The sequence below is a fragment of the Amphiura filiformis genome, chromosome 7, assembly GCF_039555335.1.
Source record: "Amphiura filiformis chromosome 7, Afil_fr2py, whole genome shotgun sequence".
NCBI lineage: Eukaryota > Metazoa > Echinodermata > Ophiuroidea > Amphilepidida > Amphiuridae > Amphiura > Amphiura filiformis.
This window is the reverse complement of record NC_092634.1, coordinates 68359124-68383224: the sequence shown is the minus strand read 5'-3', so window position 1 is coordinate 68383224 and position 24101 is coordinate 68359124. Positions and strand designations below refer to the sequence as shown.

General features: G+C 35.8%; 2 protein-coding genes across 3 annotated transcripts in view; one reads left to right on the top strand and one right to left on the bottom strand.

The window, feature by feature from the left end:
- The window catches only part of LOC140158038 (ATP-binding cassette sub-family C member 9-like), a 45161-nt gene that overhangs the window by 5617 nt on the left and 15443 nt on the right, over positions 1–24101 (top strand). The window contains exons 6-22 of the mRNA XM_072181284.1: positions 851–985; positions 1619–1781; positions 2915–2955; positions 3074–3316; positions 3838–4041; positions 4580–4658; positions 5082–5196; positions 5968–6054; positions 7326–7491; positions 7812–7949; positions 8179–8419; positions 8566–8819; positions 9546–9709; positions 10402–10471; positions 10916–11073; positions 11855–11947; positions 23894–23996. Of these exons, the coding sequence (XP_072037385.1) occupies positions 851–985; positions 1619–1781; positions 2915–2955; positions 3074–3316; positions 3838–4041; positions 4580–4658; positions 5082–5196; positions 5968–6054; positions 7326–7491; positions 7812–7949; positions 8179–8419; positions 8566–8819; positions 9546–9709; positions 10402–10471; positions 10916–11073; positions 11855–11947; positions 23894–23996 (2454 nt within the window). The remainder of the gene's footprint in view (positions 1–850; positions 986–1618; positions 1782–2914; positions 2956–3073; positions 3317–3837; positions 4042–4579; positions 4659–5081; positions 5197–5967; positions 6055–7325; positions 7492–7811; positions 7950–8178; positions 8420–8565; positions 8820–9545; positions 9710–10401; positions 10472–10915; positions 11074–11854; positions 11948–23893; positions 23997–24101) is intronic.
- Positions 12506–17077, bottom strand: LOC140157539 (uncharacterized). Of its 2 annotated transcripts, none has more exons than XM_072180767.1 (5): positions 16925–17077; positions 16226–16302; positions 15370–15471; positions 14204–14384; positions 12506–13217 (listed from the first exon to the last, which is right to left on the bottom strand). In XM_072180767.1, the coding sequence occupies exons 2-4, from the start codon at positions 16278–16280 to the stop codon at positions 14209–14211; spliced, it is 333 nt and encodes a 110-aa protein (XP_072036868.1). In that variant the 5' UTR covers positions 16281–16302; positions 16925–17077; the 3' UTR covers positions 12506–13217; positions 14204–14208. The 2 variants fall into 2 exon arrangements, with proteins under 2 accessions (XP_072036868.1, XP_072036867.1); XM_072180766.1 differs by having other exon boundaries at positions 12506–13223; positions 16925–17076.

Genomic DNA, 24101 nt, shown 5'->3' with positions numbered 1-24101 from the left:
AAATAATGTTTAAGTACTTAAAGCCATATTTTTTTAAATTCTTCTTTTTTTACACGATTATATTGTACTTTATTAAATCAGTTACCCTGCAAAAATCAAGATTCTTTTGTCAAAATCCGAGATTTTGAATAAAACGCAGGAACCGTCGTTTTATTATTACGATGGAATTATTAGTCGAACGCATACACGATGTTCGTACACAGTAGCTCGCAGTCCGTACAAAGCGTGCGGGACGGTGATCTACACAACAAGGGACCGCTCCATAACACGACAGAAGGAGTGATACGTATTGGCGACATCGGCGCTGGTAGTAAATTCCAATTTTCTTAAAAGGGATATATCTGACTATAAAAGCTAATATTTTATGGCAAAGATATGCTAATCTATTTTGTATGAAAATGTTATAATATGGCTTTAATAGGGAACTAACAATCTACTCCCAATAGTAGGTAGACGATTATGTTAAACATGTCGAAAGTGCTTGAAAAGTAATAAAATGTTGCTAAATTTTAAGCAACGTATGGCAACTTCATGCAATTTTGCATGATTGTTTTCCCTTTTGAAATGTGCTTTTCCCTACTCATACGAATGCTATTTTAACCATTCAAACAACTTAATTCGTTTGTTATTAGAATTTAATGTTTGAAAGAAACTAAAAGCCACGGTAAGCACAGTATCGTATCAGTTGGAGTGGGGGCAGAGGGCCTAATGATTACCAGCTCCTGCAATATACCGGACAAAAATCAACCACAATTGTCCTATGAATCCTCTATTTATCCCGATAAACACTTTAATGTCGGGCTTGAATAATGCAAGATTGCAATGTCTTTACTTTCATTGTTCAACCCAGATCACGATGGTGTTTGTGCTGCTCTATTTGCAACTCGGTGTTTCCGGACTTCTTGGACTTGCTACGATGGCATTCTTGACACCCATACAGATGTATATTGCTCGTGTCCAAACAAGAGTACAGGGTAATGTGATGGTAAGCGTGTATAATACATACTGGAAGCGTTGGTAGGTGATGTGTGTATATGGGTGGGTTCTCTAAGTCCAAAATGACGGGCATTTTGGTATTTAGCCGGCCAGTATGCGCAAAGTTCGCAAAATTTTGCAGTTTGACCATATACCCAAAAGTTGGTCATTATTGGGCTAAAAAGGAAGATGCAAAGAGCAATTCTGAACGCGATCCTCCTGTGGCCCCTAACTCCGCAGGCTATGATGGGATGTTGGTAGGTGGGTGTAAGTACAGGTGGGCGGGGTACCACTGTAGTCTATAATGACATTCCGCGTAAGTACAGGTGGGGCGGGTGTGTATGCGTATTATCAGTCGCGCTTAAACTAAGACTACATGTACTTTAGTCTCAGCTGAAAGCGATACCATGGTTAATTAACACCCTGGTCATCTAACAGCATTTCTGATTGGTTGATAATTTGAAATGCTCTTTTCAATTGCCAATTATGACTTGGGTTTAAACTATTTATGGTCAAACTTGCATTTGCAGAGGCAGATCTTATTAATACCCTCCTTGATTAGTTCAAACTTGGACACAATCTTCATGTTGGCCAATCGGCAGGTAGTTCTCATGGGGTTAACGCATTTATTGTCATCTTGCAGGTAGAAGCTGATGAACGTCTAAAACAAGCTAACGAAATGCTTCTTGGGATGAAACTACTCAAGCTTTATGGCTGGGAAAAATTATTTTGTAAAGCAATCGAAATGGTCCGATTGAAAGAAATGTGGGCTATATTGAAGAATAATTCCTGCTACGAATTTGGAGGTATGGTCTTCTGAATATTTTTTCACGGGGGGTCGGAAGAGAGCATGACCTGACCTAGAGGTGTTTGTACTTAAATATTTTTTTGAGACAAATAAAGCTGACATAGAAGAGTATGGGTTATATATCCAGGAGATACCAAGGCTTAATTTAGTTATGGTTGTTCTTTCCGCCCCACGTCTGTGATTTTTGGGAGTTGCCAATGGAAATATAAATGTGATTTGGTGGCTTCCCAGCAAACATAAAAAGTTTTCGACATCATTCGCAAAAGGTTATAAAAGGTTGTCAAAATACGTTTAAATATCGGGTTATATAAAGGGTACATTAATGGTATAAAACGTTTTCATAACATTAAATAACATTTGTTGGTTATTTACTGCACAGCAATCACAAATTTTTTACAGAAAACATTTAAATGTCGGGTTATATAAAGGGTACAAAAACGTTTTAATAACATATCAAAAACGTTTTTGAAAACTTGGTACAAATCATTCTAAACAGAATGTTATTTTGGGGTTGAAAAAATATTTTGCAAACAATGTTTGCCCAAAATATTTACAATAACGTTTTTAAGATGTTTTCACGACCTTTATATAACCCGGCATTTAAATGTTATTAAATCGTTTTGTAAAAAACATTTTAAGAACATTTCTGTGTTTGCTGGGTGCAAATATTTTAATATAATGTTATTTAAGTGTTGACAAAAATATTTGGCCAAAAATGTTTGCAAAAATAGTTTACAATGACATTTCGAAAACATTTTAAAAATATTGTTGTAGTGTGTTTTCGTACAAAACGTTTTAAAACGATTTCATGCCCTTTATATAACCCGACATTTTAATGTTATTAAAACGTTTTTACCTAAACCAAAACCCAAAATATAACTTATTTAAAACGTTTTAAAAACGTATTTGTGTTTGCTGGGTTCCTTGACTAATTTCCTATAGGATCGCTGTCTTAATATTAAAAAGTACACTGCATATTTTTAGCAAACTGGGTAAAACTGGTAAAATATAACAATGATGGCATACACACTAGGTATCATTTATGTACAGTATATTATCAGTATATAGGACAGCTACTGCAGATAGCACCTTCTTGCTCCAAATCATCTATATGGTTTTTTTTGCTTTCAGTGTATCTCTGCATCATTGCTCCGAACATCATCATGTTATCGGTACGTAACGAAACATCTTAGATATTGCAAACTATTCCTTATTTAAATTTATATAAGAAGTCGCACATTTGAGACAATTTTCATCTAAATGGGATTTCTGGTTTTTTTTCTTTGCCAGGTTTTCGTTGCGTATCCATATATTTCTGGGAAGCCACTGTTACCGGACACCACATTTTCTGCTTTAGCCCTGATGAACCAATTGATAGAGCCCATGTATTTTACACCACTGGTCACCTCGTTGCTTGCTAATGCTTTTGTGGGCGTCAGAAGACTTCGAGAATTTTTCTTGGCCCCAGAAATAGAGGGTGATGACGAGTATGATTTAGGTTTGAAGACGACTCAAAGCGGGGAGGAACATGAAGTAAGTATCACAATCTGAAACTCTGCATGCAGAAGAAAGAAATTCCCATCTCTTAATTTCTGCTCATTGTCATATTGTTAGATACATATAACGCAGAATCTTGCATTTATAGGATAATAATACTTAGTATTAACGTAATATAGATGTTTCTCTCAAAATTTTGAAAATAATAGTGAAATCTGCTCTAATAAATTTAACAAAACAACAGCAAATGAATATTAAATTGCAAGTACTTGTTTGTATTAAAAACCAGAGGGTTAAACCTGTTTAGCCATGATACCAGGGGTGTCAGAAGCCATTTTGACGTCGTCATTGGATTAACACATAATCATGAAATCTTCACAAACAATTCGAAACTGCTAACCACTTATTTTGAACAGGCTGTCAGCCTTGTAGTTTTATTCACTTGTCGCATGTCCTATACCGCCAGAGCTATACCTTCTTTCTTATGACAAAGTCCTAACCAATTACATTTTATACACTTGCATAACAATAATGATCATTTATCAATCAAATCTTAGAAAGTGTTAACAAGAAGCAAACCACGACCGTATAAAAGCTACAGACCCAGAGCCGTGTCATCTAAAAAGGAAGGTTTTAATGAAAAATCTTCATTATTAAAAGGCAAAGGCGCCTCATCACAGCAGACGTACGATAGTATGTCTGCAATAACCAGTGATCCTGACCGAGTAACACCGAGAGTACCGGAAGGGTGTGCTATCAAGGTTAGTTTATTATGGAAATAGTTTACAAGTAATCCGACTGATTATGCCTTTTTTTTAAATAAATCTTTTCATCAAGTAAGGGATAGCCATGATGGTCATACTCTCGATCTCCGTTGCGCTAAAGGGGTAAAACTGCCGGTTTTCAGGAGGTAACAGAGGTAATAGTACTTAAAAATTAGATTAACGAAGGAAAGTATTAGTACAGCGCTCTTTAGAATATACAACTGATTACTGAAAAGATCGTAATTAAAAGCGTAAATTTAATAAACCATTTACCAGAATCAGTAAATTAAAAACAAACAGAATTGTTCATTTTTGATCCACGCAAAATCCACCTGTCTACGTTTCTGCAAGTATTGTTGCCTTTATCAACTCTAAATGGGATAACATTATCATGCTGACCCCAGATATTTTTTCCAACGATGAAGCTAGAGTTGCCAGTTGGTTTACCGTCAGGTGATACATATTTTTCCTGGAACAAAATACTTATGAATCATGGCTAATAAGAAATAATGAGTATTTTAATTTGCTTTTTCAGATAAAGGATGGGAATTTTACGTGGGATCCTGAAAGTTCTGTACCGATTTTGAAGGACATCAACTTGGAAATTATGAAAGGTAAAATGTCACAGCAGTCAATGTAAATGTGACTGCTGAAATGAAACTGGGGATTTAAGTTATGTTCCTTTACCGTGTGACGGACAGCAATATAAATATTGCCAAAATAAAATTGGTTCAAGTGTGAGTTGGCATAGGATATTGAAGTTAAAATATTAATTTGACCTCAATATATATCAACCAAGGCGGGTAACTGGTATATCGATATGCTTGAGCAAACTACATACAACATCTACACTGTTCAATAGCCTTGATGTGATGTGTCGGGAGTTTTAAAAGCACGGACCCTGAACAAAAAATGATGCGCGCGCATACTGCCATGCAAGAAACAATGGGCATTGTGATGATGTGCGATTACTGCCAGGCAACGACGTCACAAGTCAACTCATCTATACATCTCGATTAAATCTGGTATTGTTTCAGGTGAACTAACAATGGTCATAGGCGAGGTGGGCGGAGGCAAATCGTCTCTTATATCGGCATTGCTTGGTGAAATGACTACACTCAGTGGAATTACATCATATAGCGACAGTGAAGGGTATGTGTCAGAGACTGAAGCATATATTGTTTTTCAGCATAAAACACTATCCTGAAACTGTACATGAAATATTTGCAAATAACTTTAGTATTGCTTGAGTCATGGGAGTAATGCGTAAAAGGTGTATTTTGCTGATTGGAATTTCATGGTTCTAAGCTTGTGTCAATCCATCTAATAGAAAAACATAGGAGAGTGATGGTATGTTCACACATGAATTGTGTTTACCCAATGTATATAAGGTATTTTTTTATTTGGGGTCAAAGGTCATTAAGGGGTCATTTCCGGTATAAAACGAAATACCTTTAAAATGCATCTTCTCCCACAAATTACGTAGGACAGTGATGTCACTTGCACACATGCATTGTTATTACCCAGTGTCTATGGGGTGTACACAGATTTGGGGTCAAAGGTCATTAAGGGGTCACTTCCGGTATAAATCGAAATAACTTCAAAAAACTGTATCAGCCAAGAAAAATATAGCACAGAGACGGTACATTCACACATGAATTGATGTTACTCAGTGTATACGTGGTATTTTTTTTATTTGGGGTTAAAAGTCATTAAGGGGTCACTTCCGGTCTGAGACGAAAAACCTTCAAAATGCCCATTCTGCCACAAATAACATGGCAAAGTGATGCCACGTGCATACATACATTATATATTTTGGGATCAAAGGTCACTAAAGGGGTCACAACACGGCTGTGTTCGTGGGTTATACAACAGCTAAGTCTAGTTGTTATTGTTTTGATACCGTAGGTCTCAACCACCCAGCATTGCATACGCAGCACAGAAAGCATGGTTGATGAATGCGTCTTTAAGAGAGAATGTTTTATTTGGGCAGCGGTATAATAAAACAAGGTGAGAATCCTTTTTATCTTTCTATTTTTTTAAAACTTTTTACTTTTCGTATTATGTGTATTTCTTGGTTACGGACGTTTCCGCAAAGCATAATAGTACCTGACCTTTGTTTATATTGCCATACGACAAAACTGGAAGGTATATTTCTGACTCGTACTTGAATTATTGATTCTGATTCGTACTCAATGTTGTAATACAGTAAGCCAAAACATTAAGGTACCAGTTATGTTCACTTCCTGTATATCCTAAACAAAAACAGATATGTCATAATTGACCTCATTCGTTGAAATTGTTCAAGAAATAAAGACACGGCGATCCCAAAACCCAAGGAATACTAGTATACCAATTTAAAAGTTACAGTTTGCTGCATTAAATGCCCTATTGATTTGTACACAAAGTGTTCGTGAACGAGAGAACTAGCGCTGCGCTTCCATTGATTAGCACGTTAAAACCAGCGTCGTGCTTTCATTGATTAGAACACAAAAGTGCAACTTTTGATTTCGTTTCTTCATTAGGTTTTCGATCACCGTTTCTTTAATTCTCAACCAATTTCAACAAATAAGGTCTTAAATCAGATCTAATGAGTACATGTATTGACTGCTCGTTTTAATTTTGACATAATTTATTCAGGATATACAGGGGTCAACATAACTGGTACCTTAATTCTTTGGCTTACTGTATATCAGAACTCGGCATATTAGTGATCATTTATCCCATGATTACCATTATGCACACTCAACCTCCTAACCTGGTTCAGTTTCATTTGACTTTTCTGAAAAGAGAAACAATCCCCCACCCACCATTGTTCCATAACCATTAAGGTATAGGACATTTTTTGTTTTTGATATAGCCCCCGAATGAAATGTATTTAATTATGTTTGTACTCGATCAGGTAGCATTGTGTGTGAATTTTACATCCGAACTAAGTGCTATTCTTTTTTATGGGCATTTTTGTGTCTGAAATGGGCCAAAATGAGGGTTTTCAATATTGCCGTCTATTTCTAATCGTCACCCCATAGACTTTACATGTAAATTAAAAATGCTCATAAAAATTTAATAGCACTTAGTTTGGATGTAAAATTCACACAAAATGTTTTTTGAGTGATTACAAAGATAATTAAATACTTTTCATTCGGGGGCTATGTGGAATTTTTTTAATGCATTCTTTGTACAATGACATTTCACAATAAAATGTCCATTTGAAATAAAGGTGTGCACCCCTGAAAATCAATGGCTCGCCCTTACTTATTTATTTATTTATTACTTTTAAGGTATTGGAAGGTTATCGACGCCAGCGGCATGAGACCCGATATAAAGATGCTACCTGGTGGTGATATGATTGAAATTGGTGAAAAGGGCATTAACTTAAGCGGTGGGCAGAAACAGAGAATCAGTGTTGCCAGGACAATGTATTCCGACAAAAACATAGTTCTTCTGGTACTTATTGTATTTCAGTTTCAATATATTATTATTATTATTATTATTATCATCATAATCATTATTATTATTATTACAATTCGCTATTAAACTATAAGGGCATCATATGACACAGATAGGAGATCAGTTGCGTCAGATGACTTTGTTTAGTCCAGCTTTTCAGGAAGTAACATTTGTCTGTGGCAATTGGTAACAGGTGTCGTGCTGGAAGCATTTTCTATCCTCTCTTTCAGCTAACACGTTGGTAAATATCTTCAAATTTCTTTTAGGAGTATAGTCACTGTGTTATGAAGATATTTTATATCTTTTTAATTCTTCAGGATGATCCACTTTCAGCTTTAGATGTTAACGTTGGAGGTCACATGTTTCGCGAGGGAATCATGGGAAGAATGCGAAAAGCTAAGAGGACAGTGGTTCTCGTGACGCATCAGCTACAATATCTTCAACAAGCTGAAAAGGTGCGTCCCCTGGAATTCGAATAAACATAATTTATACTCGTACATAGTATTAATTATTTACTTTTGTTACCAAAATAAGTACCAACATGCCAATATTATGAAGCTTAATGGCGTCATAATGTGAGCGCGTCCTCGCCATATTGGCAAATTCTGGCGTAAAGATACAGAAAAACATTTTTTTCATCTAAACACGCAATTTTTACTGAACTTACTGTTCTTGTTGTTCTAGATCATAGTCATGAAAGACGGCAAAATTGCTTCACAGGGAACTTTCGACGACATAGCAAGAAAAGACCCAGAGTTATACAAAAACTGGCAAAAAGAGGTCATAGCAGCTAGTGAACCGGAAGTGACGTCAGCATCGGAAGATGACAGGATCTGTGATGACATGGACTACGTGAAAGATCGCAGATTTATGCGAAGAGAGTTGAGTCGATCGGGGTTGTGGGAATCTGCTTCGTTCAGAGAAGGTAAGCGATACTGTCGCTATCAAAAATAGTGAGTCCAGATGAACCAATTCAATATTCATTTTATCAAAGACTTTGATCGCGGTCAAAGTATTGATGTATTTATGGCTCGCCAGACAGTAACACTTTGTTTTTTGCTTTACTTAAAGAGTCAATAAAGCACGGAAAGCTGGTGGGAGCGAAAGATCAAGAACAAGGCAAGTCCGTTGGAAAGTTGACGGAAGTAGAAGATCAAGAAACAGGCTCAGTTGCAGGTGCCGTCTACTTCAAATATCTAAAATCCATGACTTTGGGATGGGCACTGCCATTCTTTGGATTTGCAGTTATTATGGAAATACTCAGAGTAACTCAGAATTTCTGGCTTTCTGATTGGTCCGAGGCAGGATTGAGGAACGCCACATCGGTAGGTACAATCACTAGTGGAAAGTGAGAATTCTTTCAAAGCGATGAGAATCGGACACAACTTTGAGAATTTAAAATTGTCTAATTTCTACGAAACTTTCTCATCCAAATGAATGAGAAATACTAATTAATGTGTCAACAACCTGTCACAATGTTTTAAATGAGAAAATTTAACACGATAATACAATGTTATAGATTGTTAACCGTTAATTGGTATTTCATTTGGATGAGAAACCTTCGTAGAGATGAGAACATTTTCAATTTTAAAAATTTTGTCTAATTCTCATCGGATTGAAAGAATTCTCATTTTTAATTTCCACTAGAGTAATGATATGCTAACGTATATCTGATATACGGTATGGTGGGCAAATGTTGAAATTGAAAACATGATTGTTACAAGAAAACGAGTCGTGACGCTTGTATCATGATGGCGAATAGCTGCAAATAAAGCAGTTTGATATAGATGGGCGCGAGTGTTCCGAAAGTAAAACCTAAGATTAAAATATATGTATTGTAGTCTCAGGCAGAACCTTGGAACCCAATATACAAAGCCGTGCCCACAACACGGATTGGCCAACTGCAACTCAAAATCGTCCCTAATCATCGCAGCAATGTTTGGAGTATAATCATAATGCTGATATTTTTGCTTGGGTTGCATATTTTTTGATGTACATATGTTTTGTGTGGAATTTAACAATAGTTTATTTATCAATTTCCCCATTAATAGATAGATGAAATAACCGATGACTTCGTCTACACATACGTTGGGTTGTTCTTCGCTATAATAAGCGCAGGAGTGATCCACGTGATCGGGTGTGCTATGGCAACCACACTAGCTGCCAAGAAACTTCACATCACAATGCTACGAAATATCACTGCAGCACCAATGAGGTAGGATCCTCTTGAGTGTGGTGGGGGTGGGGTGGGGTGTGTGTGTGGTGTGGGTGGGGGTGTGTGGAGGGATGTTATGGGTGTATGTTGCAGCAATAACTTGTGGGGTACAATTTCTTTGTGGGGTATAAATCATGGTTCCCACAAAAAAAATTATAGGAACCCTTAAGGCCTGAAACGTGCTGAAAGGATATTTTTATATGTAACTCATAGGGGGAGTAGCCTAAGGGTCGGTGTGTGTCTGTGTATGGGGAGAGTTGTGTTAGGTAATTTGCTGCAGCCACATATTCCAACATATAGTTCAGGATATAGTTATAGTGAAAGATGTGAGCATATCAGACATGTTGAATTGCATCCTGAATACGAAGCATGTCCTTCTGATATCAAATAATTGTGTTCGTAAAACATACTTAACACAAATAGATGGGTGTTATATACGGTAAAAGCTTTACAATATCTAATACGCTCTATGAAGAACTTACGAGATAAGCTTTCGAAAGCTTCCAAATAACTACGCCATTTCTACCTGCCCAGCCTACGGCTGACCATTTAACAGTAGCTGGGCGATTGCGAACGATTCGTGCGAGTAAGTAGACATGTTTGGTTCTGATATTCATACTCAATAAAATACATGTCTTTTTGATGTGTTTAGATATTAAATGAAAAGCGTGTTTTCCCACTTGGTATTACAGGTTCTTTGATACGACACCACTTGGGAGAATCTTAAATCGTTTTGCAAGTGATACACAAATAATTGACATCGTAAGTATATAGAAACGTATGATGCAATCTTAGTATAGACAATCAATTTTGCAATGACCATGGCTTGACGAAAGAGAGAGAGAGAGAGAGAGATAGAGAGAGAGAGAGTGGAGTACGAGAAGTCCAGTCATAACAAATGAGGTGAATTGATAATTTGCCATACTACAGGTAGTACCTGCTACCTCATGTATCATAACATGAGAAACCTCATTATGTACTTTTTGGCCCTGGTAGGTGTAGACTTTAAATTGAATGGTTTGCTTCATCCATGTTCAAGGGCAAAAAGTACATATGAGGTTTTTCCCGCCCAGTGATGATATATTTAACTATGAAACGATAATTCAGGAGAAGAATCTTATACATACAATCTACATATTAACCATGAATTTTGTACTGTGTAATATGTTCAATAACTAAAAAACATAAATCTTCTTTTTACCGTAGAAATTAATCATGACAACACAAACTGCTTTCTTCTTTTGTCTGGGCTTTATGAGTTCTTTGATTGCCAATAGCGTCATCACGCCGATTTTTATCGCCGAAGTTATTCCAGTGATAATAATTTACGTAATTATAGCGAAATACTTCATTCGTAGCTCCAGGTAACTGAATCATTTTTGAAAATTCCGACAGCCTTTGCGATAGAACCATACATGTCACGCCGATGCGCATATCGTTACTGCGCATGTCCGTCACCATGCGCAGTAGGGTTGCCTCCCTGACGATGTGCGCATCGTTAAGTGTGTACTATGCAAATCTCAATTTTGTTGAATTTTAAAGGACCATAAGAATGTTATATGTTTTAAAACAAGCACCTGCTGATTTCACAGTTTCAGAAACTTATAAAGCTCACTATCAACAGCATGCTGCTCTATGTTACTCTTTTTAAATTCCCTGTTCGTCCATATCATCATTACTCACATAAATGCCGAAATTGTACCAGTGATATTCATATACAGCGTCGGAGCAAAGTACTTCATTCGTAGCTCAGGTAATTTGATAACCAGGCAAACCCTAAACCATAATTACCCCTGGTCTTCACCGTGACATATAACCTTAGCCTTAATAACCCCTAACCCTAATTAACCCACACTCAACCCAACGCTAAACTCTAACTCTAACACCTCATCATAACCACAAACAAATAAAACCGTAACTAATACCCCAATCCACACTCTAATCATAATCCCTAAACACAAACCATAACCCTAACACTTACCCTAACTCTAACCAAACAGCACACTCTAACCCTAACCCTAACCCATAAACTCTTGTCTTCACCCTACCAGTAACCCCTAACTCTAATCGTAACCCTTAACCCCTAACCCGAGAACTTCCAGGGACTTACTACATACTAACCGATTGATTAATTCGTGTCTCCAGAGAATTGCAACGTATTGACAGTGTCACGAGATCTCCAGTATTCGCGCATTTTTCTGAAACTCTTGGAGGACTTCCAACAATTCGAGCATACAGGTAAATATGATATACCTAGACTGGTTGGTTTACTTTGTTTTTTCTACAGTAAGTATATTAGTGTAATTTGATATGTATATATGCTGAGTAGCGATTCGTCTGCTTTTAAAAATCGTGTGACACATACCCTTTGACACATATTAGGTATAACTGTTGTGCACCAACTAAGGTCTTTGCATGTATGTAATTACTTAATTTGTATGAGAAGTAGCATTTTCAAGATATTTCTTAAATGACCGCAAGTGACCCGTTCATGACCTTTGACCCTAGATTGCAGTTTAACTTTGATGCACCAGCTAAGGTCAATGCATGTGTATAAAGCCCAACTTTGTATTATTTAATTTGTTGATATCGTTTAAAATCAAGAAATATTACGTTACAAAGTGTTTTTATTACTAAGACCGAACTTTTGAAACTATTTCTGTATGAAGATAAAAAATGACCACAATGCATCAATTTGTTTACCACATTTAGACCATCCCAACAAATCGCAAATAAACTGTTTCATTGACAAATTTAAATTTAACCTTATAAATATAATAATAACCATTAAAACAATTCTCCATTTGCCCATACGCAATGTATCTGGGATTTATCCTCGCAATACATCTTTACACTCCAATACTCAATACATTTGTACCCTTACCTAGGAAAACCAAAATATAAATTTATTTATATGTCCCTATGATCATTTAATTTTTCAGTCTAATTTCTAAGGCCATGAAATGCAACAAGCTTTCGTTGATATTAAGAATAACCTCTTCGGTAAATCCCATAAGCCAATACGTTTGGATCCCTGATATCGTCACCTAACATCACATTGATCGTATTTATAATACCAATGAAGTGCGCAGATACGCTCTGCGCATCGGCGTCACAACAAACCCAAAGGCTTATTGCATTTACCGAAAATGTGAATTATATGCATATTTTACAATATTAAGCTGATTTCATACTATATCGCTAAGCGATAGCGATTGGTATTTAGCCAATGAGGTAGAGCGCCTTTTGTTGCGTTGGGAAGAGCACGCCACTTCATTGGTCAATATCAATCGGTCGTCGCTCAGCGATAGAGTATAAATTCAGCTTTAAAGCCATCGATAATAAAACTACAAAAACCCGTAATCACCTCTCTATTTTACTTTTAATCATAAATATTTTTTAAGTTTTTATCATTATCTGTATATCACACGAAATATGGCACCGCACCGCACTCAGCCATACTTGGAAAATGCAGGTCATATTGTTGTTTGCTATGTGAGTGAGTCTCCTAAAGCTGAAATACAAGCGGAGATATTCAAATTAATTTCAATGTTTCAAACATTATTATGATATAAATAGGTTTCCACTGGCACACAGTGGCTATTTTAACTTGCCCCCTGGCACGTTCGTGCATTGGGATAAAAAAATCCGTGCGGTGAGAATTAAATATCCGTGCTTAAAATATGTCTATGCCATTTAAGTTGCCGGTCAAATAGCTAGATAGTTCTACGACGAAATAAGATCGACATGCAAATCCAGTATGTAAAAATAATATTCAACAGTTTTCCAAAACTTTTCTTTGTTCAACCTTCAACCCAATTTGCTTTACAACGGCTCTGGTATAGTCAAAATTTACCGGCGTCGCAAGACATGCAAGAGGCGGATTTAAGGGAACGTGACCTGTCAACAAAGCCAGGGGTGTTTTCCAGAGAAGTGGATGCACGGTTTTAAGTGGGGGGGGGGGTGTAGAGCTAAAGGTGATGGAGTTGCAGTGTTTTTGGGATAATCCGGCGGATCAAGTTCTACCGTCTCGGAAAAATGTTCAGGGTACGTACATTGATTACTTTTCCCACTTTCGGACCAAATAAAAAAGGAGTGAAATTACAAAGGTGGAAGCTACAGCAAACATAAGGTTCATACCTGGTATATCACGTAGGCTATATTTCTTCACAAAGGTTATGAGGCTTATACAATGAAAATTCATCAACACGTAAAAGTTTTACTTAAAGTAATGATCATAATGATGCATTTTCAATTTCACAAGAAATGATAATTTGAAAATCAAATTCACATTAATTTTTATAACAATCATCACCTGGTATGTTGTGACGCAAAGTTTATGAAAAAGTAAAATCTTATTTTTTCACTTATTAAAGTAGTAAATCATTATAATATTTTTAATTTCACATGAAACGATAATATTAAAAAACACATTTTACAAAAGATTTGTTTTAACCATTAAACTCCCGGGATTAAACTCAACCACTGACTCACCTAGTTTAACCAACAGTAACCGTTACTGTGAAAGCACATTGACAGACACCACTTTCATCGTTCGCGTTATAATATAAATACACCGTGCTTACGCCAACATCAAAGCCTGATTTTGGTGGATATTTATGCGCTTTGTAAGGATAGAATCCTGTGGGTGTTCCCAATTGTTCAATTACAGCAGCTACAATGTAAAACAAAGAAGAAGAGTCTTGAAAATGTACATGAAATGATGTATTTGCTAAAGTGTGGACTTTGCAGAGGTTGGGTTGACTCCCCCTACTGAGTTGGTTTGCTAACTCAACCCCAATGAAAATTTTTAACCCCCTAAAACATAGGTTACTATTATCAGTGGATAATACAAGTAAATATCCTTGAAGCCCATGATGGCCCACAGCAGTAAAAAAAAACCCAAATACATTATACAGTGTACTTATGTTATATTTATAAATGCGCTTTTATAAATACGCACGTGACCACCTCTGCTCTTCCATAACAGATATTTAAACAGTAAGTATCGAAGTGACCTTGCTACATAGTGGTTGGTCTTTCTATACATTTGGGTGCAAAGGCGGTACAACATGAGACCACTGTGCAGTACAATTTTATATTTTGTTCAACTCTGTGATTATATTGTAAACGTTTCCGTTGTTGAATATTTTTTCCGTCGTCATATACTTTCAAAATGTTGTTTTTGATAACATAATTATTACAAATTCGGAATCCCCCATGTGTATAATGTTTGCTATTGAATTAATACTTAAATCTAAGGATATTTATCTTCAGAGTTCCTGTTCTTTATAGTGGTCAATGCATGAGGATTTGGTCACGCTTGCTGGTCTTTGTATGTCATGCCCATGAGTCACGTGCGTAGTTATAAAAGCGCATTTATAAATATAACCGAAGTACACTATTATAACATAAAAGTACAATGTAAAATAAGAATAGTTATGCGATGTTAAAATGATATTCATATCAATTCTGCAATGAACATGTGCTTTTCAATATTGATTATGCATGATGAATTTTTTGGGATCGAGTCCCGGGTCCGTCAGTATTTCTTACATCTTTGTTTCGTATTCTATGTGGAATTGGCTTCAGCTCGAATGTTTGGTTTTTCTCCCCCAAAACAAAATGCAAAAAGCAAAGGGACACCTGAATGTACTTACAGTCTGGTGCAATGTCTGATTCAGAAGCTACTGTCAGTGGTATGTCTTCCGCAGGACACCCATCTTTACAAAGTGGCACTTTCGGATTTTCTAATTCAATACCTATAAATAATTAAGTAATCATAGTATTAAAGAGTATTAAACACTACGAACATTGCACTATTTATACCCTCAAGAAAAGATTTTAAGCAAAAGTAGTTAAAACTCAAGGGATTCATTAGAGAATGAATTTGGAGAAAACCTTCTAATAATTACAAACACTCGCTAAGCAACAAGACCTTCCCTCTAAGCTTTTAATCCGATAAGCTGATTATCTATTTGTTTTCATGAATAGGAAGACATTCTTTGATGTATTACTGAGCTCAATCATCTGAAATTACTGGAGCGTGAGTCAGTCATGCTGTTGGCTCAGCATAGTATTTTATTAACAGAAGGTTTTCTCCAAATTCGTTTCCTAATGTATTTTAAATTGTTAATAATGATCATAATAATTAGAATCGCCATCACCTATATTCAATTTTGAAATCGTGTCACAGTTTTCATTCTGACATTTACCACAACAATGCTTTTTAACAATATACAGACTATTGTTCTCATTTAGGAAACAAAGGCCTCACACAGTATTGTTACTGTATAAATCCACTGCTTTGTAATGGAGCATCCAGCTGAAATTACTATACCCATAGCAATATCGTGCAATAAGTTAAAAAAAGACCACTTCCAACATTGAAGAGTACTGTTTGGTCTTAGATCTTGAAATAGGAGATTCTTACTCCATTTCCCAATGCAAAAGGAACAAAGGCTTTCGAGTAGCATATTTCCTCACATTACAATATTTGTGAAGTGTGTTACTTACCTCTAACCTCATAGGCAATAGCAGCCATCAATACCAAAAGCACAAGCTTGTTCATGTTGATTGACTGATTGCACACGCTAGTTTAAAATAAAACAAAGGTCACACATTTTAATATAATCATACGGTACCAAATACCAATCAAGTAGCAAATGACAATCACAAACCAAAACACAAAATTTTAGCCGAATTTCACGCAGTGTTTCTTTTCCCCCACCAGCTTACCCACCAAATTTAACAAAACTAAAACTTGCATAGGTCTATAGTGAAAGGCAAGCCACACATTTACATAGCATACTATAGGTTCCAACCCCGGGACTCGAAACGTAAGAAATATCAAATAAAGAGTTTGGGCTAAAGCACCAATGCCGCTACATGGCTTCCAACTGGAGTGAAGGCAAGGGATTAGGCCTATATCATATGTTTCAAAGTGACAATGGATGGTCATAACATGCCTGGCTACTTAACGTTTTAAGCTACTTAACGTTTAAGTTTCTATACTATAGGTTCGAGCCCCGGTGCTCGAAACGTAGGAAATATCAGAAATCAAGAGTTTGGGCTAAAGCACAATGCCGCTACATGGCTTCCAACTGGAGTGAAGGCAAGGGATTATATCATATGTTTCAAAGTGACAATAGATGATCATAACATGCCTGGCTACTTAACGTTTAAGTTTCTGAATAAATGTAATACACAACTTACTTTGAAACTATAGTTGTTTATCCCCGTTGTTTCGATGAGAAGCAAGCAAAAATCAGTCTGTCTCGGAACCAAGTGATTGCTATTACAATCAGCTCTGACTTATATAGTTCTACAGAGCTCCATAATATTATGATTATTTTCTCTTAGTTGTAAACACAAAAGCGAGTGGGTGGAGTATTTGCACATGCGCCAATTCGTCGGCCGTATCCCATACTGACGTATTCGACATTTTTAATATTTTTGAGAAAATTGGTATATTAGTTTGTTATGTTCTACTCTATATATTCACCAAAAATCATGCCTCAAAGTGGCTTAATTAGTAAGATTTTAATTAATTTTATTATGTCGTATTTATAAAACCTTGAAATGTCTGCATCACATAACGACGTTTTTGCCGATCACCTATACTGCGCAAGCCCAGTATATCGTATCTGCGATTTGAAGAATTTGCCGTTTCACATACTGACGTATTTGCGCGACGTATTTGCGACTCTGTCAATTCACGGCAAAATTGCTGTTTTGTCCTTTTCACATACTGACGTATTTACGCAACTGTTTCACATACTAACGTATTTGCGCGACGTATTTGTCATTTGAACGGCGAAATTGATATTAGTCCTTTTCACATAGTGACGTATTTTACTTAATATTGATTTTTTGCAGAATAAGTTATGCTCTGATAGTGATAAGTGAATTATATTTAAAATATGGTATATTTGCTTTACTGTTAAACTGGTTTTGATCGACAATAATATTTTAATCAAGATTATGCAGCAAATGAAAATCACTAGATTTTCAAGTTCGATTTTCTCGAAATGCGTATTTTGCAAATACGTCAGTATGTGATGCGGCCGACGAATTATGTAAATTAGGGACCGATCATTATTTACGGCATGGGGGTAATGACCGTTTTGGAAAAAAATATTGACAAAAATTTCGCGTTCCGCCCTCGCATCCGCTCAAAATTTTCGCGTTCCCCCTTGTTTTCCCAATTTTCTCCATTTAAAATTTAACAATCCCTCCTGGTTCAACTATAAAGTTCAGGTTCCCCCCTCAAGACACCCAAAAACTTTGTGTTCCCCCTAAATTTTACCATCCCCCTGCCGTAAATAACGATCGCTCCCTTGGGAGTAAAAATGGTTTGCTTGCCATAACTCGACAAAGACTGTTCAAGTGAATACAACCCCTATGGATGTCAGTTAGGGCCTAAGACTAAATATTTCAACATAATCCAAACTACAACTCTAACGTACTACTGTCATTTTGTTAATTTAGCCTATTTTTCTCTAACCTTTTCGCCACATATTCTTAGAAAAATACATATTTAAAATATGTAATAATATGTGACACGATCAAGGGGAATGAGTCGGATGTCGCTAATATTGATTTTGAGATATTGGCAAAAACAGTGATAAATTTTTTTTGTTTTATATTGTTTTCAGCGATTGATAAATTGACGTAACTTCACAAAAAAAAGTCGTATCAACATGGGGTTTTCAGTTTCTGAAAGCTCTAAATGTCCTCTTAATAATAATAATAATAATAATAATAATCTATATAATGATGATAATACTGGTAGTCTGTGACTCTGTCTATGTTCAATATTACTTAATGTATATTTCAATATGATATTTTTCAATTGTTGCAACATTGAATTTTCAAAGGCTTCACATTGGGTTTTCATTGTTTATGTGGATAATGCTGAATTGCCTTTTTCAAACAGCTGCACTCGCTCTGTACACTGTAAAAAATATTTTACTCACCATGGAGTAAAAAGGGCACAACTCAACAGTTGAGTAAAAAATTACTCAACATTGAGCTCATGTAGCTCACAAATCAACAATGAGTAAAGAAATATTCAACATTGTGTTCATATTGATAAATATATCCCAACATTTTGTGTAATAATCTATAAAAATGAGCTCAATGTTGGGTATTATTTACCCAATTTGAGTAATGCTTTGGTGAGTTGTGACCTTTTTACTCAAGTTGAATAAAATATGTCTAAGAGTGTAGTTTACAGTAAATTATTCCTTCAATGTAGGTGCTATATGCACTCTGTAAACAATGAATTTCCTCGAATTCGTATAGACATATGCCTCATTCCAAAAATCACAAATAAAACATACGTAATATCTACGTTTTATATTCTGGAACATCCTTTGTATCTATTGCTCTTTGCATCACCAATAGAAACTGTTAAAAAACTAAATGAAACATACAAAGAAACAAAAAGTACAAACAATACAAAATGGAAATTTATTTGCTAGTATCATTTTAGTACACTTGGAACTGCGATTTATCAAACAATTTGGGTACTTTATAATACAAGTATAACAAACACAATAGAGAAGAAAGGAAAAGGCGATTGATATAAACTTTCTTACTTATTTTTCAACCAAAACATAGAATAAAAGTACAATAGTGTTGTTTTTGTTGGTTTACACATAACAAATGGGAGAAACATTGAAAAATAACTAAAAGTTACTGGGTTGTTTTTTGTTTCTTTCGTATCGATAATGCATGCGTACACGATGTTGCTTGTGTGGGAGAAGAGGCGGATTGACAGAAAGAAAGAAGAATCTATAGATATGTTGCGGTCTTGTAAGACCACGAAGTCCAGATGTGACCTTGAAATTACCTAGATGACCTTGAAATTACTTTGGACAAAATTGTCTTTTCGTGAAAAAAAGTTGGTACTAAGTTTAATAAGCAATCTACCTGAAAATAATTTGACCTTCGTTGACCTCCGATGACCATGAAATAATTTCCATCACGTTTTGAATCAAATCAACAATATTACATATACTTATCTTTATTTAAATTGGATAAAGAAGAAGAAGAAAAGAAGAAGGGGGAGGAGGAGGAAGGTGAGAAATAGGAGGAGGAGAAAGAAGAAGAATAAAAAATAATTAAATCCGGTCTCCCCGTGGTTCATATGGTATTCTTAGTCAGTGGGAGTGGTCTAGTTCGTAGACACATTTCTGATTGGACAATCGCATGATTTCGGGTGCCGTCTATCAGGCCGTAGACGACCCCACGTCATCATGCGTCTTGATAATGCGTAACATGCTTTTAGAGGTGCGCGTATGTATCGCGCTCGATGCGTAGACTAGTGCGGAATACGCGAACGCGCTAGCAATACGCGCAACAGAATACGTGAAGTTGTAAACAAGTTTCGTTCATTTTATAACGAGGGGAGTTTTATGACGGTAACTTAGTTTTTGCTTTAAAAATTTGTTTACAGTTATTAAAATAATATTTAACTGACTAAGAATGAGAATAAACGATAGGAATTTTTATTTTGCCTATCCTCTACCTATGATAGACGACAGGCAGGTCCAATATTTTTATCGTAGTCGCCGGCATCCACTACTCAAAATATTGGACCTGCCTGTCGTCTATCACACGGTAGAGGATAGGCAAAATAAAAATTCCTATCGTTTATTCTCTAAATGGCGGATGGCGGGGCAGATGACCCATGACAAAAGACCTCGTTACAGTCGGTTCCGATCAAGGTAACAATCCCGATTGTTGGCTACACTTGACTGTCCTACAAAAATTCCTCGACCAGCTATCTACGGCGACCCCTTTCGTTCACCAGATCACTTGTGCCTGGCCGAAGTTTTGTCAGCGTAGTAGTAGTTCAGCTGGACTAATTTCTATATAGAAGAGTCGTTTACACAAACACCCTCCAGAGTCTGTACTGATATGAATCTTGAATTAGAAAACAGGTATCAGACGGTAGTGATGCAGTGGGTAGCAGCATTATTTAACGGCGATTCAGCATGAGAACAACAGCGGGAATCGTAGCCTATATGCATAGGCGCATGTATGTGGGTTTCTGACCAAATTAACCTCATATTTGGCCATTTTAGCCCCATAGCGCAAAAGTTCAGCTTTTTTATTCCATTTTGCACCCAATTTCAACAGTTCACCTTCAAAATGGCAAAATGGCAAAAATTTCGAATTATATTCTGAATACGAAGAATGTCTTTCGGATATCAAATAATTTCCATTTTTTGAAATTCACGATATGATACAAATTTTATGACAAATGATTAAAATTTGATATTTTTCACATTTTTGATACATATATAACAGTCCTCGAAGTAAATTTTATATATCTAATGATATATTCTTAAAGTGTATGTAGCTGGGAGGAAAAGCCGACGATCAATTGAAAATTTTGACCTTTCATATTGAAGATATGGATTTTGTTCCCCAAAACACCACAAATATTAGGTCGTTTGGGGAACAAAATCCATATCTTCAATAAGAAAGGTCAAACTTTTCAATTGATCCTCGGCTTTTTAAAAAAAAGTAGTAGTTCAGCTGGACTAATTTCTATATAGAAGAGTCATGTACACAAACACCCTTCCAAAGCCTGTACTGATATGAATCTTGAATTAGAACCAATATCTTGGCTTAGGAATGTCTGATTTCATTGGGGAAAACGGCGTTGTGGGGAAAATATCTCTTCAACGTCACATATGGCTAGTTAGCGGCTCTTTAGTCAAGAGAATTCATGCGTAACTTGATTTTATCAAATCGACAAATCGCTGTTCGGTATTTTGAAAAAAGTCATAACGATATCAAATAAACACTTTCTTTCCATCCAAGACTGTCAACACTCTCGTGACAAGGCTTGAATGATTGACCGTGCTAAGGCCCTCATTAGTCTGAGAGTATGAAACAAAATGCTTTTGCTGATGGAAACAAGAATGCTAGAAATAAGCTCAGAAATAAGTAAAGTGATCAGGGAAATTCGGAATAACATTAACAATATCAGAAAGTTACAAAAACTTTATTCAGGTAAATGGCACAGGGAGATACGTAACCAAGCTAACATGAAGGTCGAGAACACATGTCCCCAACATTGATGCTACAAATTATAAAGCGGTTGCCAATGAAAGTAATACCCAGTAGCCACTTTGCCTAGTAAAGATCCACCACCTATCATTCAACTGTGGGATATTTATGGTGATTTTACAGAAAATATCTTCTTCAAAAACAGGAGTTCCAGCTAATGTTCCATCAAGAGTTCTAAAAGAATTTGCCTACGAACTCAGTAAGCCTGTTGCAGATCCCAGCAAACACAAAAACGTTTTAAAAACGTTTTAAATAAGTTATATATTGGCTTTTGGTTTAGGTAAAAACGTTTTAACAACATTAAAATGTCGGGTTATATAAAGGTCATGATAACGTTTTAAAACGTTTTGTATGAAAACACACTACAACAATATTTTTAAATGTTTTCAAAAAATGTTATTGTATACTATTTTTGCAAACATTTTTGCCAAATATTGTGTCAATGCTTAAATAACATTATGTTAAAATATTTGAACCCAGCAAACACAGAAATGTTCTTAAAATGTTTTTTTCAAAACCGTTTAACAACATTTAAATGTCGGGTTATATAAAGGTCATGAAAACGTTTTTAAAACGTTATTGAAAATATTTTAGGCAAACATTTTTCGCAAAATATTTTTTCAACCCCAAAATAACATTCTGTTTAGAATGTTTAGTATCAAGTTTTCAAGAATGTTTTTGGAATGTTATTAAAACGTTTTTATACCCTTTATATAACCCGACATTTAAACGTTTTCTGTAAAACATTTTGTTTGCTGAGCAGTAGATTATCAAAAAATGTTTTTTAAGGTTATGAAAACGTTTTATACTCTTAATATACCCTTTTTATAACCCGACATTTAAACGTTTTCTGACAACCTTTTATAACCTTTTGCGAATGATGTCGAAAACGTTTTTTGTTTGCTGGGATATTATTAACGCTTCACTCAGGCAAGGTAAATTTTCCTCTCAGTGGAAGGAAGCAAATGTTGTGCTTGTTCCAAAGCAAGCCACTTTCCATTGACAAACTAAAGCCAATTTATCTTACAGCAGGTCTTGCCAATGTTGGTGAAGGTCGTGTAGCCAAAAGGGTCTTTGATGCTATTCAGCCTTACATTTATCACAGACAATGTGGTAATCAGAATGTCTACCACCCACTTCCTTATTGATGATTACCATCATATAGTTTCTGGAGCTGAAAAGGCTGGTAATGTTAGCACTCTTGTGTTACGGACTGTACCAAAACCTTTGACATGATTAACAACACAATTGCTGTCATCAGTTTGTTGAAGATGGGTGTCTACCCTGCAATATTATTGTGAAGTGGGTGGTTGACTTCTTTACCTCCCGTAATCAAAGAGTTAATATAAGCAATCCTTTTCTGAATGGGTTACTCTCTCTGGAGGTGTTCAACAAGGTAAAACTCGGGTCCTATATCCTTTCTTGCCATGATCAACTATGCATTGAATGATGTCCAGAATACAAGAGTTCCAGAGTTTGGAAATACGTTGATGACCTGCCAATAGGAGAACATCGGGCATATACATGTAGTGATGATAGTGCAATCCAAGAGAATTTTGATGCCCTGTTTGAGTGGTCTAAGAACAAGTTGAAGTTGAAATTGAACCCCACCCATTCTCACCAACCTCCTTAAGCAACTTAGGTGTTTTTTTTGCCAGTCATTTTTTGATATTGTTCCAAATCTATTGTAAGTGCAATTCTTAGTGTGTTCATTTTTTATTTTTATTTTTTTTATGGCTGAGTGTTTTAAATATGATGCTTCTCTCTAGTTTTAATGTAAAATGTTTTGCAAATCAGCTATTGGCTGCTATGTGATTTTTAATAAATATACAATATACAATAAACGCACACAATTTCGAAGAATAATGTGATCTATAAACTCAATAGTCTGAATGCCAGCAAGAGCTGTCTTTAAAAAAGACAGTGCCATGGATGAAGATTAGTTTCATAGTTTTGCATTAACAAGTACTTGGAATGCTAGTACTTTTTTGTGCGTGACATAACTAAAAATACGTCGAATATCTGTTGAAATATCTGTACGGACTTATCGCTCATTCCAGTTCAAATAAGCTTTTTATTCTTCTTTTCTTCAAATAGGGACCAAAAACGATTTTTTGCCAGAATACTGCAGAAAATCGATACCAACAATGCGGCGTTTTTGTATCTTCAAGCAAGTTACGCTTGGCTGGGTGTGCAGTTGGTGAGATAATAAGTTATAGTAATATCAATGTTTTTTCGGTTTTCTTTATATTCACTTGTCTTTGTTTTCTTTGCTTTCGCCCTCGTACTGTGTATTCTAATTTAT

Excerpts from the sequence above, each read along its gene's own strand:
- LOC140157539 (XM_072180767.1), bottom strand. The coding sequence starts at position 16,280 with ATGAACAAGCTTGTGCTTTTGGTATTGATGGCTGCTATTGCCTATGAG. Across the intron at positions 15,472-16,225 it reads TATTGCCTATGAGGTTAGAG|GTATTGAATTAGAAAATCCG; the intron begins GTAAGTAACACA and ends AATTATTTATAG. Across the intron at positions 14,385-15,369 it reads ATCAGACATTGCACCAGACT|CTGCTGTAATTGAACAATTG; the intron begins GTAAGTACATTC and ends TTTACATTGTAG.